This window comes from Meriones unguiculatus, chromosome 4, assembly GCF_030254825.1.
Source record: "Meriones unguiculatus strain TT.TT164.6M chromosome 4, Bangor_MerUng_6.1, whole genome shotgun sequence".
Lineage (NCBI taxonomy): Eukaryota > Metazoa > Chordata > Mammalia > Rodentia > Muridae > Meriones > Meriones unguiculatus.
Genome location: NC_083352.1, coordinates 137418863 through 137438836, shown reverse-complemented (window position 1 = coordinate 137438836; position 19974 = coordinate 137418863). Strand labels below are relative to the sequence as shown.

The 19974-nt window shown below is 42.7% G+C and overlaps 2 protein-coding genes across 18 annotated transcripts in view; one reads left to right on the top strand and one right to left on the bottom strand.

The window, feature by feature from the left end:
- Positions 1-5142, bottom strand: part of Sel1l2 (SEL1L2 adaptor subunit of SYVN1 ubiquitin ligase) — a 104041-nt gene extending 98899 nt beyond the window's left edge. The window contains exon 1 of the mRNA XM_021642562.2: positions 4993-5142. Coding sequence (XP_021498237.1) covers positions 4993-5050 — 58 coding nt within the window. The 5' untranslated portion in view covers positions 5051-5142. The remainder of the gene's footprint in view (positions 1-4992) is intronic.
- Macrod2 (mono-ADP ribosylhydrolase 2) overlaps positions 1-19974 on the top strand; it is a 1947949-nt gene that overhangs the window by 13194 nt on the left and 1914781 nt on the right. For 2 of the 17 annotated variants that reach the window (XM_060383165.1, XM_060383162.1), the window contains exons 1-2: positions 12175-12482; positions 17423-17539. In XM_060383165.1, the coding sequence (XP_060239148.1) occupies positions 12437-12482; positions 17423-17539 (163 nt within the window). In that variant the 5' untranslated portion in view covers positions 12175-12436. Of the gene's footprint in view, positions 1-12170; positions 12483-17422; positions 17540-19974 lie in introns of those variants that run through there. The other 15 variants (XM_060383166.1, XM_060383163.1, XM_060383176.1 and 12 more) reach the window with 13 other exon arrangements.

Below are 19974 nucleotides of genomic sequence, written 5' to 3'. Positions count from 1 at the left end.
CACCAGTGGGTAGCTGGTAACAGTAAGAAGCAGGCGAATGCTGCCTACCTGTACTGCCTGAGCTCAGCCTCTGAGTGACGGGTGCTCTGCTCAGCCCCTCTGGAGATGTGGCTGCTAGGCTCGTTTGCTGAGGAGCGCTCATTTCTTGGAGACCTGTGATATTTGCCCTTTTCAGTTAGGGCACCGAGTGGCAGGGCAGATGAGCCGGTAACTCTTTTCCTAGCTATGGCAGCGAATGGCAGTGAGGAGTTGCTACTAGAAAGAAACAGGACATCTTGGGTCCTGGGTGCCCTTGCGGGTAACTCCTGGTCTTGTCCACCTTGGTACCTCTCAGTACCTTATAATTCCCAAAGTTGGAAGCTGGTTTGGTTGGGTGGATGGAAAACAGCTTCATTTACTTTCATTTTCTAATCCATATACCTCAGCATGACTGTCTTTTTTCCCCATTATAATAAAGTATCTTATTTTGAAGGTTTATCAAAACTGAACACGCGCAGTGATTGTTGTAAAATCAAGTATATTCTTAATGTCGCAACCCTACCTGTAAGTTACCGTCGTTACGTAGTGTAATCGAGTGTCAGGGATATCAGGTGGGAAATATGCATGCACAGGCAGGTTGCAAACTTGTAAACTAGAGAAGAAGGGCCTGAAGAGGCTAAGCAAAACAGCGAGAACAAGCGGCGATTTTACGTGGCTCACAAGCCTGAAAAGTAGCTGCGTTCTCCCCTGGCTAGCCGCGTGCCCAGTCTCCGTGGACCCGTAATCAATAAATTCTCACTCCTGACCTTCCAAGTGCCACCGTTCAGGAAGACCTCTGCAACCATTGTCATCACTGCTTTTTTTTTTTTTTTTTTTCTTTTTTTCCTTTTCTGCTGACTGACTGAAATCTTGGTTCTTTTCTAGCTTCTGCACTAAAATTTTCCAGGAAACATAACGATTTCCCCCACACTGAATTCAGCTGTCTTTTGTTGGCCGCTGCCTTAGCCCCCCGGTTCCTGCTGATACTTGTCACCCTCAACTTCTGCGCCCTGCTCTCTCTCGTCAACCACCCTGTCTTCTCAGCGTCCCTGCTATGGCAGTATCTTCAGTCCATTTCATTTTCTGTTGGGATCAGCCGACAGCCTCTTACTGGCCCCACCATCGGCCAGAGTTGTGCAGGTAGAACCCATCTGCCCTGTACTGCCAAGGTCATTTTTCTAAAGAAATAATTCTACGAGGAACCCATTAAAGTACTTCCCGTTTGGTAACAGGATCCAGATCAGATTTTATAGCCTGTTACATCCTCTGTCTACCGCTTGAGCCTCCTCCTCTGCTGAGCTCCTTTTTATGTCCTGTACCACAGTGAACGGATGCACTTCACAGACCACACTCTTTCATCGTCTGTGTCTTTCTTCCCTCGCTCTGCCCTGAAATGTTCTTGCTCTCTCTTCCTTGATCATTCCTAACCTTTCAAGGTTAGCTTATGCTATTGGATTTCCTGATTGCTCTGCGTAACACAGTGGACCACATGTGCACACTGCAGTACCTTTAGGCACTTCTAAGATCCACAGCACTTTACCGTTTGTTAACTTACTGCTTTTTAAGACTCTAAGCTGTTTAAGGACAAGGTCTGTGTGTTAGGTATTTTTGTGTCCCCATTCTCCTGACATACTTTCATTAAACACTTTTTCTTCTACTATTCAGTGGTTGTTAGACTATTCACAGACTTGCACAATTGTTACCCCAGTAAAATTTTATTTCATTATTATTTGTGGTACGAAGAATCAACTCTCTGGCTTAGTGCACACTAGGAAAGTGTTTTACTTCTGAGCTACCTCCCATCATGAATTCATTTTTCTTTGGACGTGGTGTCTCATCTTGTTCCCTAGGTTTATGTTTAACTTGTGAATCTTCTGCCTCAGCCTCCTGCATTGTAAGCACATGCTTCTCAAATTAATTTTAAAATATTTTATTAAGCCCAGAAAAAAACATGTTTCTTCCAACTGGACTTTCCTAATCTCTCCACATTTCCGAACCCCTGGTAACTCATACTGTGCTTCCGGCCTCCGAGAAGTTAACACTTCTGAGGCTTTTAGGTCCACAAATTATAAAACATATAGTGTTCTGAACCTAGTTTCTTTTGCTTAGCACAATGTTTTCAAGGCTTATCTGTATCATGCTCTACTTTGATGAGTAATATTTCACTGTAGAGATATAACAGGTTTTGTTTATATGTTCTCTGGTTGATGGACATCTGGGTTTGTGTTACTCTCTTTTCCTGTCCATCATGGTGGGTTGTGTAGGTCGCAGGAGCCTGAAGCAGCTGGTGACACTGTACCCACAGTCAGAAGCGGAAAGGGATGGATGCATGCTGCTCAGCAACTTTTCTCTGCCTTTGTATGGTCCAGAGTCCCAGGCAGGTAACGGCTCCCACCTCAGCTAGTGTAGTCAAGGTAACGTCTCCCAGACCTGCCCATTTGCCACAGGATTCCGACTTCTATAAAGTTACAATTAACACGACGACAACTCCACTCCTTGTCAACTAAATGACACTCAGTTGCGTTGCTTTTCAAAACAATGACCTTCCACCTCCTGTTCCCACAGGCTCACGATAAGTTATTCATCCAGTGCAACTTAAAAGTCCCCACCATCTTAATTAACAATCCTACTTCTTTAAAAGTCCAAAGCCTCTTAATTCCTACCAAAAAAATAAGTTAAATAATTCCAATATAAATGGTGTAGCATAAACATTTCTATCCTAAAAGATAAGAATCAAGGAATGATCAGTCCAAAGCAAGACCAAAATTCAGCAGGGAAAAGAGCAAATCCTGCTGCTCCATGTCTAGCATCTGGAATACATGCTGGACAGGCTCCAGCTCTGCCTGCAGCACACACAGCCTTTCTCTTGGACTGGCTCCATGCAAAGCTTGCAACTTCTCTTTGGTGCTCCATGAGCCTGACATCTCCTGTGGTGTCTGTTGCAGCTTAGGCTTCACATTCCCAGCATCACTTGGTGGCCTTTCTAGGCCTCCTTGCAGGGACTTCACTCCTGACCACAGTCACTGGCCTTAGCTGCTATCTGCCCGCTGTGGAGGAAGACTCTAGAATGAGTCTCTCATGTCTTCCTGAGCAGCACCACCTGGATGACACTGCCAAGTTTTTCTGTAGCTCAAGGTGGTGTCTGTCACCCTTGGAGCACAGCTGTACCAGATCTCGTGTGCTGACCCGGGGAAACAGTCTCCTGGGAAGTTGCTTCTGAGGGTCAGCAGACTCCTCCAGCTGGGCCTTCAGTCCAGCCTTCGTGTGTCATTGAAAATTGAAGCCTTTTCTGTGCAGGTATGTCCTGGAGCAATGTCCTAAAGACATGTTTTCTCTCATTTCAGTGCAGTCTATATCTGCTGCTTACTGACAGAACTATTGTCCACATATGTTGGGCTTTCTGTCTGGATCACACCATGTGGGTTTTAGTGGGTGTGGCAGGAGTGTTAATTCTGGCTGACTTTACAGATGGCTCCAGTAGACCTGCTGGTGACATCTCATCAGGCGTGATGTCGTTTCTAATTAGGGTTTTAGTTTTCACTTCCTTAATGACCTTAATGCAAAATATCTTTCTTGTGTGTGGCCATTTGTACATCTTGTTTGTGAAAATCTTCAATCAGTTCCTTCACTATTTAAAGAGTGAGTCATTGGTCACTTTGAAGCGACATAAGACATCTTTATATATTGTGAGTACTGAACTCTTACTGGGTGTGGGTCATCACTGTTTTCTCCAATTCTCTGATGATCTCCTCTGAAACAGAAACATTTTACACTGATGTCCAGTGGACTCTTTTTCTCTTTCTGCTTATGCCTCTAGTGGAAAAGTGAGAATATGATCACCTCACCTGAGGGCAGGATGATTCACTTTCCTGTTGAGCATTTTAAAGCTTCAGCTTCTATTTCATCTTTTATCCAATCAGAGTTAATTTGTGTATATGGTATGAGGTAGGGCTCCAAATCCCTTCTTACGTCCAAAGGGAGAACTTTTTTTTTTTTTTTCTTCTTTTTCAAGACAGGGTTTCTCTGTGTAGCCTTAGCTTTCCTGGACTTGCTCTGTAGACCAGGCTGGCCTCAAATTCACAGAGATCCACCTGCCTCTGCCTCTCTGAGTGCTGGGATGAGAGGTGTGTGCCATCATACCTGGTCAAAGCAAGAGCTTCTAATACAATAGCAAGAGTGGGCATTCTTGTCTAATTCCTGATTTCATTTTAACCTTTTAATTATTTACTGTATTAGCTGTGGACAAGTTGTTAGCATATTAGTTTTTTCATTAGGTTCAGGGAAATTCATTTTAGTTTCCTGAGTTTTAATTGCAAATGTGTTGTATTTTGTCAGGTGCTTTCTCTGCATTAATTGGGGTGGTAAAGTGGTATTTTCTTTTATTCTATTAAATGGTGTGTAACATTAACTAATTTTTAGTAAGTAAATTAACCTTAAATTTCCAGGTCAAATAAAAAAATATGTTCTCTGTATTGAATCTGATAGCTAAATTATATGAGTATTTCATAAAAAGAATGCAAAAAATAGAGAAGGAAGCAAATCAAAGTAACTTCTTTCAGTAGTTAGTGACCATGGAAGTAACACTGAAACTTTGGAAATAAAATTGTCATAATATAAAGTATTTAAAGGAATAAAAGTCCACAGGATTTTTTTACCCTTGGAATCATATAGTTTCTTTTTAAAGTTGTTGATTTGACTTAACCAATCTGGCCCAAATAGCTCTACTTTACAAAGATTAATGTATAGTTTCCCTATAGGTCTCTCTCTCTCATTCTCTCTCTCTCGCACACACACACACACACCCTCTTCTCTCGCCAATACTGTCTTAAGTAAGTTCTTGTTTAAAATTGTTGTTAATTGGAAAGGTAGTGAGAGTCCTTCTGATTTTCTAACTGGCTTAAGCTCTTGGCACTGTTAGAGAGAAGAGAAGAGGAGACATTGTTTATAGAGAACTGTAAGGACAGAAACACTTACTTTTAGTTGTGACCTCAATAATGATCAATACTTCTACTAACAAAGCCAAGGGCTTCATTTCCTAAGCAGCTCCTTTTCACTGTAACACAGGCAGAACTAGGTGGCTGGCCCACAAGCTTCCTCTTCTCAGGTCTGTGGGATTCAGGACTCAGTTGCTAAGCAACCATTTCCTTACTCTTGGGCCAATAGGCTTCTTGGAAGTTTCTTTGAAGTTGGAATGAAGCTGGGTGCTTGGAACCAGCAGGCTATGGGAAGGCTGGTCTGGCCATCCTTTTGACTGAGATAAAGGCTAAGCTTGAAATAAGTAGAGGCGACTTCCTAACACAGAAGGGGATATCGTAAGTCAAGTAGGTGTGTTTCTGTACTAAAACCAGCAGTTTAGGATTGCTGGGAATTCTTCCTTTATGTTACCTCTAGAGCCATGTATTATCCACCTTTCTGTTTTGTTTTGTTTTGTTCTGTATATGGAGATACCTGAGGCTGGTAACTTTATAGAAAAGAGGTTTATTTCAGTTCACAGTCCAGAAGGTGCAAGAGTCTATGGGTCGTATATGGTTAGTTAGCAAAGCCCAGACTTGGAACTGATTATCACATGGTAGCAAAGACAGGGAGTCCCCCTGCACGCGTACCTGTCTTCTAGGCTCTTTCTTTTTTTGAGTCAGTTTTCTCCTTCCACCGTAAAGGGGATTGAACTCAGGTGGCAAAGGTCCATTACCTGCTGAGCCATCTTGCTGGCCTGCTCCACCCTTTCTTAGAAAGCCACCACATTCAACCAAGGGGCCCCCAGCCTACTGACTACATCTAATTCTAATCATCTCCCAAATGCTATAGTAAGATCGTGTTATTGACCCTCTTCAATACCTTGTAATGAGGGTTAAATCTTAGCATGTGGAGCCTTGTAGAGGACACACAAGCCACATCCAAATCACAGCAGGTGTAAGTACTTGAGCTGACCCCACATCATTCCAAAAGATTAAGGCATCCTGAGGCTATGGCAGGTAAGAAGATGAGGGGCCAAATCTGTTTTCTTCCAAAGTGAGTATTCAAGGAAGAGTGGAAAAATTACAAATATCTACACAACTAGAATAGGTTGAGAAATTTCATCTGAAGTATACACAACTTTTACATCATGTCCACATAATTACTTCAGAAAAACTATTAACATGGATTTTTAAATTATCCCCTTTGTTAGTTTCCCATTGTTATAGCAACAAATCATCATGAATTTAGAGGGTTAAAATGAAACAAGAATTTTTTTTTTTTTCTCTTTCAGTTCGTGGGGCCAGAAATCTGAAATAACAGCTAGAGGGCTAAAGCCTAGGCCAGGGATAGTTCCTTTGGGAGGCTCAGGGATACACCCCCCTCTTTTGTTTGTTCTTTTTTTTTTTTTTTTTTTGGTTGTGGTAATTGAACTCAGGGTCTTTAGAATGCTAAGCAAGAACTTAGTCCAAAATGTAGTCTTCTTCTTTTTTAAGTTCGTTCATTTTTATTTATGTGTATGGGTGCTTACCTGCATGCATTTACCTGTATTACATGTCTGCCTTTGAGAGGCAGAGGCCATTGGACCCCCAGTGCTGCGGATAGAGGTGCCTTGTGTTCCACTTGCTGTGGCTGTTGGTAACTTGACTCAGGTCCTCTGCAATAGCCTGTTGAGCCATCTCGCCTCTCCCCAGAATACACCCTTGAATTTCTAATTTCTAGTTTATAGCAGCTGCGCACATCCAGTAACTCATGACTACATTTCTTCAATATCTCTTTACTGGTCACTTTATTTCTTTTTTGTATAGTCACGTGCTCCTTAATGATGGAGATACATTATGTGAAATTTGTCATTGTACAAACATTACAGAATGTACTTCACAACCATAAATAGTTTGAGCCAATTACTCACCCTCACTTCCTGATGCAGTCAAGAGACAGTGTAAACATAAAATGTATACAGCTCTGGAAGCATGACATGGCATACATTTGACAGAAAACTTCATTTTCATAAGTAGAGAAATACACCATAAAATGATAAAAACTATAGAAAGGTTAATACCAGTAACAGTCACGCTGTAATATGGTCAGGTCATATGTACTGTATACTATTTTATGTGGTGTCCTTTTATACAACAATATGTCTATCCCAGCATCAATATAGACAGATGAGTGCTGCATTGTGTTATGAGGTTACAATGGCTCTGATGTCATTAGACAATTAGAACTCTACAGCTCCATTATAACATTATGGCAATATCGTCATATATGTGGTTCATTGTCAGGAAAAGGTTATTATTCACTGCCTGATTGTAATTTACTCTTTCTTTGTTCTATAATCACAAATGAAAAAAATGATAAACTATAGAGAAAACGAACCAAGAGTAAAGGTCAAGTGGGAATCAAGGAAGGTTTGATAAAGAATGATATTATTTGGATTTTTTTTCCCTGTTGTTTGTTTGTAGATAGTCTCAGTAGGTAGCCTAGCTCAGGGTGGTATAAACTTACAGTCTTTTTGTCTCAGTCTCCTGAGTTTGGGTATTACAGGCATATACCACCAAATGCTGGAGGATGTTTTTGAGCACTGTGTATTCAAATGCTGATTTCTGTGCCCAGAGATCTGGTTGCAGTGAGGAAATTGGAATTATCATTATTATGAAGTAGCTCCTGTCTCAATATTGTGTAAAAATTGTTTTCTATCACTCCTGATTGGTTAATAAAGAGCTGAACTGCCAGCAGCTGGGCAGGAGAGGGTAAGGCGGGACTTCCCAAAGGAATAGCCAAGGTGAGACTAAGATGGCAGGTGCTAGGCCATGTGGCTGGGAAGTAGGCCAGGCCAGCGTAGTCAGGTTAGCATAGGCTAAGATTTTTCAACAACCTTTATTTAGAGTTCTTAAAAGCCTCTACCTTCCTTCTAATCCCGTGATTCGAGTGAGAAGAGAAAGTAGCTTAGTAGGAACAAGGGATGCAGACCTCCATAGCAACTTTCTGCTGATTATAGTCATTGGGTTCTTTGGGGCAATACCAATCTTTACTGTCCAGACCCCAGAATTCCAGTCAAACAGCAAACAGTAGCAGTGTTATGCCCAAGTCTCACGGATTCAAAGACCACCAAGGAGCTGATGCCGTTATAAAAGCACTAGAGTCTTTTATTACAAGCTCGAGTCCAGGCCAACACTGTCCACCTACGCAGCAGTTCTTGAGTGTAGAGCCCGAGCTTAGGGAGAGAGCGGCTTTTATTTAGGGTTACAGCAAGGCTTGGGAAATCCCAGCTTAGCAGTTACACAATTCACTGACATTCAGCAAGGGCAAGCTTGTTTCAAAGTGATTGTGGCTAGCTAACATGACTTACATTGAGTGAGCTATCTATAGACCTCAGGAACATTAGGTATTTCTGTGCCTTTAATGTTCTGCTATAAGGTCAGTGGGCTGTCCAGCACAGATGTCCCACCCTGAGATAAGATACCTTCCCATTCTTGTCCTTACCTCCAGGCTATTCCTTGGGTAGGGCATTTTATTGTCTCATTCCTGGAATTGGTGACCTATGGTCTAGTTCCTGGGACTAATGATTTGTGGGGTCAGGGGTCAGGCCTGGTTCTCTCAGCAGCAACCTGGAAATGTTCTCTGGAGCCTTTTTCTCTAGGAGCATCTTGAAGCAAAATGAACTGAAGTGATGTGAAGTGTTGCAAAGCAACTCTCTCTGTCTCTGGGCTCTTATTTCTACTTTCTCATAGTCCAAACAAGGATGTTTTTCAGCTGCCAAAGCCCATGCCCCTTGCAGGAGGCAGTATCCAGCTGGAAAAATGTCACACACTGGTCTATTTTCAGCAACAAAGGCCACACACACCCCAGCATGAGTCTGTTTTCAAAGGTGGATAATGCATTTCCACAACCCACACTTGAGACCAAAACAAACAAACAAACAAAACAAAACAAAACAAAAAAAAACCACACCAAAAAACAAAACAAAACAAAAAAAAACCCACACCAAAAAACAAAACAAAACAATAACAACAACAACAAAACGCACTCACATAACACAACTGAGCGTTTAAAGAAATAAAAACTTCCACTACCAGTTATAATAGCTCAGTATCTGTTCAGCTATAGTGCCAGAGCTTTTTATAAAAATAATAGGTCTCCATGCCGATATTATTCAGGCACTAGGGTGGGCACAGAAAAAACAACCTTGCATTTTGCACAAGAATAAGTCAATTACACAAATCATTTTTCAAATATAGTGTCAATATGGAAAAGGTCGTGTGGTGAGGACAGGTCTGTTCAAGCAAATGAAAAGTTATAAATGTTATAAAAGATTGGATAGAGACTGGGATAAGGCTGGACTGGTGGGAGATGGTCACTCAATTTTTGCACTGGTCAACTTAGGGCAGCCCAGTAGAATACCACACACTTAAGCAACAGAAGTTTAGTTTCTTACTCTTCTGCAGGCTGAGAGTCAGATTAGGATGCCTACATGGTAGGGTTCTGGTGATTATCACCTTGGCTTGAAGACGCCTACCCTCTCTGTTTTTATACAGTGGTGTTTTTATATGGCAGAGAATGAGTAGGGGACAGAGGGAAGTCAATATTTCTCTCCTATTAAAGGGCTATGTCCTATCAGATTACAGCCCTGCCTCCTAACAATCTTCTCTCTGGATATGACCACATTTGCATGTAAAAACTCCAAAACATAAATGGTGAGTTAGGGGGGACAAAATTCAGTCCTCAGCAAAGGGCAACAAAAGTCGTTAATTTACACCAGTGAGATAGTATGATCACATTCGAGAAGGTAATCTGAGATGTGGCCTAGATACTGGGCAGAGGGGCAGAAGTGGCCCTAAAGGCAGGGGAAGAGGTCTTTCCAGCGGCTCAGTTAAATCCAGACTGCATTTCTGTTGAAAATAGAGAATAGACTAATCCAGATGTAAAGCTGAGCAGACAGAGCACTTCATGGATATGAAAATGAAGACATTAGCACCTGGGACAGGGCTCAGGGCTTCACACTGCTTAACTGAATGGGTGAGAATGCTGTTAGACAGGGAAACTTGAAGGAGGTTAAATATGAAGGAAGGATCACAAGCTCTTTCCATATCTGGAACATCTAGGGAATGTTTGAGAGATTATTAACCCCTTTGAATGATATTTTTTAATTATGATCATTAATACTAAATACATAAGCAATTACTTCCTAACTATCAGTGTCTTAACACAATAAAAGTACTCCTTCTTGGAGCTGACGTGAGAAAAGAGATGTTGATAGTGCAATATCTGTTAAAAAGCAGGGTGGAGGGATGGACCCCACACTGGGTGCAGCCTCCTGCTGGGAGAAGGGCTCCTGGTCTGAGGCGCTTGCTGGCAGACACCTAACGTTTAGCACTTTGAATAAGTCAACTTTTTTCCCCAGTGGAACATGATCTTTAGTTGTTCCACTGGCATGCAATGACAATGCAATACCCAGGACAGGCTACTTAAAAAGTGAGATATCCCTTCTGTGCTCTGGTCACGGAGGCTCAAGTCCAAGGCTAAGTGGCCCCATCGGTCTGAGTCTCTGGCGACGCTGGCACATGAGGGTGGAGTGCTTGGCGGAACAAGATACTCAGTCTTAAGCCGGAAAGCACAGAGGGACCAGCAGCCTCATAGTTCCTTTTCACAACATGACACAATGACATCTCCAGGACCTGCCGCTTAAAGGCCCACCACCCAGGGACGGTGCTGTTTACAGGACTGAAGCTCTGAATCCTTGGACCTTTGGGGGTTGGGGGACATTCTCCATGTGTCAGACAGAGCCTCTTGGTAAGTGTCAGCATTGCCTTGACCATCCATGAGGCCTTCATCATCTTTTCTTCTCTCCCAAAGTCTATCCCATTGCCATTTTTTCTTGATTTTCTATGAATCAAAGCCCTTCTAATTTCATTGTCAATGATTTCAAATGTTACTGCCTTATTGAAGCCTTTTCTGTTTTTTTCTCCAACAAAGTAATGTTTTATGTATTTGAGAGCATTCAAAGAAAAATCTCAAAGAAAAATGTCAAAATAAACATCACTATTTTATGATGTTGTGAATTCATGTTTTACTGTTGTTATTCTTTTATTCTTTACAATTCTCCTCATGGTCTCTCTTTTTTCCTTTATTTGTCATCGTCATTACCATCATTATTATTAATGTGTTTTAGTCGTCTTTGGTCGGAGGCAGTTTACAGTCGAGGCACGTGAATTCCAGGACTGGGGCAAGCCTGAGCTACAAAGAGACCCACTCTCAAAAAAGAATCGTGTTCCTTATAATTATTTGCCAAAACATGTAACATAAATTCCAAACTGATGAATGAATGTGACTTTCCCAGATCCACTAAGCCAGCTGTGTGGAGCGAGACGATAAGTCTGGGGTAGAGGAGAGTGCAAAAGTTCTAAGTTCTAGGTCGTGCGCCCGTGGTGGGTTCTCCTGCAATTAAATTTCTCGAATCAAGAGAGAACTAGGTAGGATCAAGCTAGACCTTTGGATCAGAGGCTGTTTTGAAGTCAACCAAGAATAAAAGACAACCAAGGTATAATACTCGTTGGAATTTGCTTTGATGTAGGACTTGGTTGCCAGTTCTTAAAGCTCTTGAGTTAGCCCGGTGTACTTTGAAGCTTTCCGAACTTCACGGAATGCCGGCAAAGAGCTCTAACCCAAGACCGAGCGGTGGGCTGCACACGGTCTGGAATCTTTTCTTTGGGTTCTATTTTTCAACAAGAAGAACGCGTCAGCTCGCCAGGTGAAACCTTTCCATACGAGGTAGTTGCAAGGAGCTGGAACAACTCCTAAGAGCCACGACCCCTTTCTTCATGCCGCGGTCCTCTCCGCAGCAGCCAGCACTCGCGGCGGGCGCCCGGTCACCCGGCGTACCTGCCGACAGGCCCCGCCCCTGCTCCGCCCCGGCCCCGCCCCCAGGCCCCGCTCCTCCATCTCCCCTGGGCGCCTGCCGCAGACCACGCCCCAGGCCACGCCCCTCCCCGCCCAGCGGGCGGTGGCTGCAGGCCCCGCCTCCGCCGTGCCGCTGACTCCCGGCTCCTCGAGCTCTGGCCCCGCCCCCGCCAGCTCCCCAACGTCCTCGGCGTCGAGCCCAAGCCTGCGCCTGCGCCTGCGCCCTGAGGCCGAAGTCGGGGCGCGCCTCGGCCGGGACGCGGAGAGCGGCGGGCGGAGCAGCCAATGGGCGGCGGCGCTGCCCGGCGGCCGGGAGGCGGGGCCTGCGCGGGTGTCAGGTTAGCGCGAGGCGTGACCTAGTTGACAGGCTCTGAAGAGCTGCTGTGGCGGCGGCCGCGGGGCAGAGCGGGTGGGCTGCGGGAGGAGGGCGGCGGCGGGCGAGCGGGCGCGGAGCCTCCGCACTTTTCCCCCCCGAGCGGCCCCTCCGTCCCCCACCCCGCCGCACACCCGCCTGCCCGTGAGCCTGGGGAACTTGCAGCCCAAAGCCAGCCATCCCCCCGGCAGCATGTACCCCAGCAACAAGAAGAAAAAGGTGTGGAGAGAGGAGAAAGGTAACCGGCCCGCGGCCCCGGGGCGGGCGGGAGGGTGGGGGCGGGGCCGGCGCGGAGGGCGCCCCGGGCCGCTGCCGCTCCCGCCGGCCGCCGCGCGCGCCCCCGCGGCCCCGCGCCGCCCCCGGCCCCTGCGGCCGCCGCACGCCCCTCGGCGCCGCTCCCCGCTCCCGCCGCGGCCGCCCGGCCCGGCCCCGTCGGGGCGCCCCGCCGCACGCGCACCTGCGCCGGCCTCCCCCATCCCGGCCGGCCGCCGCGCGCCCCCGCCCCTGACGGGCTCCGGCCCCCCGCTCCGCTCGGCCGCGGCGGGACCCGAAAAGGAGCCCCGGCCGGCGAGGAGAAGCGCCTCCGGGACGTGTGAACGGGCGCCCGGCAGCTGGTCCGACGTCCCCATTCGTGGCCGGAGTCGCTCGGAGCGGCGGCGTGCACTCCGAGAATGAGCCCCGAGTTGTGTGCAGCCGGCTCACCCCGAGCCGCTGGACTGACCGTGGCGCCGGTTCCTTCGGGGAGCAGAACTGGGCGGCTCGGTTCCGTCCCTCCTCCTGCCGGCCCCGGCTCGGCTGCACGGGGCGTATTTTCATGTAGCAGCGCCCGAGTCCCTGGAATGTTTCTCTTCATCGTTTTACCTCTTTTATACAGAAAAACCATTGCTTTGCTACTTGCAGTTTGCACCAAATTCGTGCATAAAGGGTGAAGTTGAGCAAGGGTGTACAGATATCTGCACTCCTACAGAATAGGGCCATCAAGGCGTGACTAGGTTGAAAGTTGATTTTCTTGCCGATTACTTGTTGAAGATTTTTAGTGCAAGTCCCTGTCCTTTTTGAACCCTTTGACTAAACTGTAGTCTTAAGAGTGAGAATTAAAATTCTCTAAATAATGCCCGATTTAAAAAATGCACGAAAAACCTGTGAGGAGGGAAGTTTTCAAATTAGCCGCATGGAAGAATGAATGTGACCGAACAGAGTGGCTAGAGTGGCCCTTAAATATTGAAGATTTGCCTTAGTGTTTCAGTGAACGTGAGTGTTAAGAGAACTAAAACTTAAGGTCACAAAATAAATGGTGTTGAGGAGAGCCCCATGACAGGGCTGGTGCCATCGGGCCTGGTAGAGCACGCCTGGAACCCTCAGTAGGTCTCTACGCCCAGAAAAACTCAACAGTTTTCAGGAAGAAGCCGGATAGGTGAAGTCGTGTGGGGTTTATTAGTGCTTTGCTCTTGGAGTCCCACTTTCCCTCGAGCTCACTTCTCTGAGCATTGGAAAATCACCATCTCTCTTGATGATCTTGAAATGTTCGCTTTCCATAGTTGATAAAAACAAACAACAAAACAGTGTAAAATCATTTACATTGTTCTCAGTAACATGCATCATTGAAATTATAGTGAATACCTAAGAACTTTTTATGTCATATTAGAAAAACAGCTCCTCGTGTAACATCGTGTCATGAGCAGACATTTCAGAATCTTTATTTAATACCTTTTTGCCTTTTCTCTATAGGGAAAATATAACAACTATTTTTTTAATTAACTAATTTACTTTACCTCCGGATGATAGTTCTCCCTCCTCTCCTCTCAGTCTTTCTTTCCCACCTTCCCACTCATCCCCTCCTCCTCCCTTTCTCCTTGGAAAAGTGGAGGCCTCCCATGGATATCAACCTGCCCTGGCATATCAGATTACAGTAGGTCTAGGTACATCTTCTATTGAGGCTAGAAAAGGGAGCCCAAGAGAGGGAAAGGGTCCCAAAGGCAGGTGACAGAGTCAGAGACAGCCCTGCTCCCACTGTTAGGAGTCCCACGTGAAGACCCAGCTACACAACTGTTACCCATGTGTAGAGGGCCGACATCAGTCCCATGCTCCCTTAACAAAGTATTTCTTTTTTTTAAATAAAGAAGCAAATGCACAAGGGAAGCTTTTAGTAAAATTATTTTCTTTTATCCCAAACAATTTTTTTTTTGTTGTTGTTTGAAGGTTAAAGTTAAAGGCAAATATTATGAAGTGAATGCTTTGTATCTGTCTTCTGAGGGTGTCTGTTTCTGGAATAGTAAAAGTGAGAAATATCATGTTATTGCACCAGAAAGCTCAGGATTTCTCGTACAATAAAGAAGCCAATGGGATGCGTGACCTTTCGCTTTCATCCCACTGGAGAGTTGATGGCTTAGTACTTTTGCAGCTGTTATTGAAATCTAGATGAAGGCTTACCCAGTTCATTGAAATGTCAAGGCATTTTAGAAACATATTTTAATGCAGTACGGCATATAGTAAAGAGAACTGTTAATATATTTGGTTTGCAGAGAAAGGATTCATTGTAAAGGTGAAGCAGGGTAGAACATTTTTGGTAATGCCTGAGAAACCATGTGTATGCCTTTTGTATGTTTCATTGCTTAAACAACCGAGTTCTTAAAGCACATATATGTTTAGTAAATATTGTTCTACTACTTTGAGCCCTAATTTAAAATCATTTAATGTGTATTTTCATTTCAAGCATTGAAATTTATCTCTTTGTTTATATTGTATTACATTTGGTGTTTTTGTTCTAAGTATGCATTTACTTCCAAATAAATAGAAAGACAGTTTTATTTCTGTCTATAACTTCTGACATTTACATAAACAGTTGCTTCATAGTGTCCCTCAGCCTGATGTCTAGCTGTAATGATCCTGCATCTGTGATCTGAGCTTTTAAAGCAGTGCTGTAGCCACTGAGGGTCAGCTCCCTTTTCTGCTTTGTGAGCTAATTCCAAATTTCTGATTTCTTCCAACGTTCCTGTTGTACCTATTAGTCCATAGTGAACAGGTGTCACTGACTTGTTAATTTATGGAGAAAGAAAGTTTTACAGTACAGTGGTATGGTGTCCTGGTGTCATTGGATTGTTTCTCTATGTATAATTTAGGTTCCCCCCCAATTTTAGAGGAAGCTCTTTTCTTCTGTGTTTAGAGGATTAACCCTGTGCTTGTGCTCTTTCTTCTTCAGTTGCTTATAGTCCTTGAGATCATCTTGTGCCGTCATTTATTTATTCTTGGTTGTGTTTAATTTCTCACCATCTTCATCTTTACTGTCTTTAACAGTGCTTGTTGTCCTCTCTGCCACCTTTCCTCCCTCCCCTCCTTTTTAAGAAAGGGTTTAATTCTGTGTAGCGTAGGCTGGCCTAGAACTCATTCTGTAACCTCAGGTTGGCCCTGAATGTGTGGCAGTACTCCTGCTTTAACCCCCAAAATCTGGGATTACGGGTGCGGCCCACTATATCAGGCCTCACTTTCTTTTTGTCCAGTATGGCATAAGTTTCATGGATTTCAGTTATAGTTTAATGAGACTAGTATTTCTAAAGTCATTCAGTAGTGATGATGAGCATACTAAGGAGAGAGTTACTGAAGCCCTGTTTTGTGCTGTGCTGTTTTTAATGCCTTAGATGCCTTACGTCATTTCACCACTCATGAAGCAGAAAATTGTATGAAGTGATGTAGGGTCAAGCTTTAAATGCAGCTGTCCCATTTCGATCCTGGTTAGTACTGTTCTCCAAGCTCTGGGACATTACACGAGTCATTTGACTTTTTTACTTAGTTGCCTAGCAGTTGGCGATAATACCTGCCTAGTTATCTCCCAAAGAAATTGAAACCTAAAGAGATGAAGTGACGGGTCAAAGACCATACAGACTTATGTAATGGTTTAGGTTATAGTCCAGATTATTAACCACTACTGTGTTTTCAGTGCTGTTAGTCACCTACTTGATAAGAGAGTGGCTTTGTAAAATATTATTTTCTCTGACTTTCCTGTAGAACTTGATAGGGTTTTTTCCTCATATTTTTAAAGTTCTTTCCCTGTATCACTTGGAATTCATAACCTTGCTGACAACTAGATTTTATTTTATTATCCTCCCTTAAACCTGTTGTCAAATTCAACATTTTTTTTCTTTTATTCTTTACTGTTTTCTATCCTCTCATCTCCTTCTCCTTAGGACTAAAATTTTATATCTTAGCTTAAAAATAAATAGACTTACATTATTTTCTGCTTCCTAGTGGATCATCACATACCAAAATATTCACAATCACCTTTAAGTTTATGGTTTTCTTCATAGAAGGAAGATGAACGACACACCATGCTGTACAAGTCCCTGTACAGCTTTACTTTAAATTTGTCTGCTTTTCACTTCTGTTGTCCTTCCTCTCTAGATAACACCTTACAGTTTCATTAAGCTGTTTATATTTCCTTGTTTTTATTATTGTTCTATTTGTTGAAATGTCCTTACTTTTTACCTCTTCATGGGAAGAATCTAAACTATGCTTCATTAATAATGTCTTATTATAAAAATTATTTTAGTGATACAAACACCAGGAATTCTCAGTACCCAGTGAGCTCTTTATAAATGGCATCTGCAATTCTAAGATACTGTTTTATATTTTTATCTTAAATTAAGGTGTGCATTTAAAGTGTGTATATTCTACCACCATAGTGCTATTACAGAATTGAGAGTACAATGTCATTGTTGATGGCTTTGTAAAATTGAGGAAACAGCTTTGAAGATATATTTCTTACGCTCCTGCTGTTTGGGTATACCTGTTTCAGCAGTCTGCATTTTATTGACTTGATACTATTTTGTATCGTATTTATTTGCTCCTTTGCCCTGTGAACTGAAGAATTGTGATTCCTGAGTTCTCTAAATGTACACTGTCACATACTCTGTGTTAGTAGATGCTGATGGGAAGAGTAAATGACTTTACTTGTTTCCTGAGCTGCCTTAGCAGCGTTGTCTCGACCGGCGTTGAGTTTATGTTTCTTGCTCCTGTGGAATTAATTTGACTCCCTTTAACCCTCAAATATGAAATCATTTGATAGCATTTTGGTACTCCTTAAGTCTTTGGTTAGTGTAGCATGAGTAATATTCATAAATGTATTCAGTAATTCCCAAGATTAAAATTTAAATACAAATGGAGATTCTGCTTTTATTTTGCAAGAACGTTTGCTGAAGATGACCTTAGAGGAGAGACGCAAAGAATACTTAAGGGACTATGTTCCTCTGAGCACCATTCTATCCTGGAAGGAGGAGATGAAGAGCAAGGGCCAAAATGATGGTAAGTTTTTCAATGATTTTTAGGCAGTTGCTGTTCCCATGTGTTGATGGTTTGTAAGATAATGGTTGACAGAATGAATAACTGAATTCACAAATGAAGTACTTTTGAAATTATTAGTTTGCTTTTTGAAATTATTGTTTGCTTGCTTTTAGCTATCTGTCACATACTTCTTAAGCTCAGGAATGCATGGTAACATCATTTGTGTTCTGAAATATAGCACGTTCACAGTACAGTGCTCTTTCACAGGTACCTTTTTATTTAAAAACTTCTGCAGCAGATCTTAACAGAAAAGCTGTACAGATTTACTCATCAGTGTTGTGGCACTTTGAGCTTGCATTAGTTTCATTTCTGTTGGATGTTTTTTAGGTTATTTTAAAAATTGCATATGGTTAAGAGAGTATGCAATACAGAAAAACAATAACATTTCAGATGACTTTAGAGGATATATATCTTACATGCTATGGTATGTCTATATGTAAAACCATTTGACAAAATTTACTTAGTCTTTTTGATTTGATGAAAGTCTATATTGTATTAGAGTGTAGACAGTTTTTTAAGCATAAAAGGGTACATGAAAATTGGTCATTTAATATCAAGTGGTCAGCCCAAAATTGTATATACACATGCAGTACTAAATTGACTCAGCAAGTTGTATTTATATATTTATGTATTATATAATATATATATTTATGCTTTGATTTGATGAAAAAATATATATTCATATAATCTCCAAAGAAAAAGAGGCCATTGATTTGTCAGGGAGATGGAAGAAAAGGGGTTGGGGAGGGGAAAGGAAAGGAAGGCAAGAATGTAATTATATTTTAGTAAGATTTTTTTTAAAGTTTCGAAACAGGAAATCATACATTTAACTGATGTTTGATATACTTCTCTCAGAACTGATAGTCATTGGTGCTGATCTTGATGTGAAGTTTAGACTTCAGAGCAAGGGGTTTACCTTATGAAGTGGACTTGAAAGAATCATTTTACAGGTCGTATCCTTAGATCGATGGCAGTAAGCAGGGTCAGAGTACCTTGGTATCAGAAAATGAAAACCAAGTATGGAACAAAATCTGTGGAGAAAAACAACTAATGTAAGCTTTGGTGTTTGTAAAAGGAACACAGATAGGGTTGAATTTTAGACACTTTTCTCTCTTGAAAGGCAGTGTGGTGTGGTGACAGCTTGGGTATATGATGACTGTAAGACCAGCCTAGGGTACATAGCCACATGGTACTTAGAAAACAAACAACTGCAACAACAAATGCAAAGCTTGTTAAGTCGAGAGTGAGAGGATCTTTTTAATGGGTAGCTAGGATGGTGAGTTCACCTCAAGGTTTAGTGGTGTCCTAGGATGTTCATGTCTGATCTCCTGCCCATGGCGTTTAATAAAGGCAAGTTGGTTCAACAGTTGTCTCATTAAGATACTGAAGGAGAAGCTAGTGCTGTGTAATGCAAGAGTACAGGGCCAGAAATCAGGAAAAGGGCGTTTCTGCCTCTCCTTGCATAGGTCTCAGGTAACTCTTTTGTTTATAAGCAACTGGTATTTAATACCTAGCTCTCTGCCTAGCAAATCTTCCTTGCCTTTCTTTTTTTCTTTCATCTAATTACTTTCACTGTTGTACCTAAGGACATGGTACATGATGTTCCTTTTAAAAAATTTGGTCTCTTGGGATAGAGGTGGAGTCCTCTGCTGCTGGAATATTTCAAAGAGCAGCAGCTGATATTCAGGCTGCTATGCATGTTGGAACCGATCTCTTCTGTTTAGGAACTTGCTGTTCTTGTTGGCTATTTCTGTTTTTTTTTATTTATTAAAATTAAAACTACATTTATTTATTTATATAGTGCACGTGTGTGTGGGGGGGGGTGGGAGGGAGTTACTTTAGTCTCACAGCCCATGTATCCAGGCCAGAGTACAACTTGTAGGAGCCAGATTTCTACTTCCACTATGTGTGCTCTGGGAATGCAGTTCAGGAGGCCGTGCTTGATGGTAAGCACCTCTAACTGCTGAGCCTTCTCACTGGCCCTGGCAACTTTTTAAAAAAGATTCAGCCAGGAAGTAACCATGTGTGGTAGAATGTTGTTTCAGAATTCGCTGCAGTTTGGTTTGTTCAGGAATACCAAATTCTAAAAATCATGTCTGCCAAATTAGAAAATATGTATTGAATAACTCCCGACATGTTCTTTCTTTACATGACACTATGTATGCCTGTATGCCAAATATGAGCTTATAATTTATAAGTGATTCACAGTTATTTTATGTATTACTTTTTTCCTGTTATGCTGTTTTTGAACCGGAATGTATTCCATGGGGAATTAAGTGATATGATCTGAATTATATCTCTATTAAACGTGTTTTATTCTTTACATGTGACATCTGAAATGTTATTTGCCCTTGTCTGTTGTGACCTGGAAACTGGTGGCTGGCCTCAAATGTAAC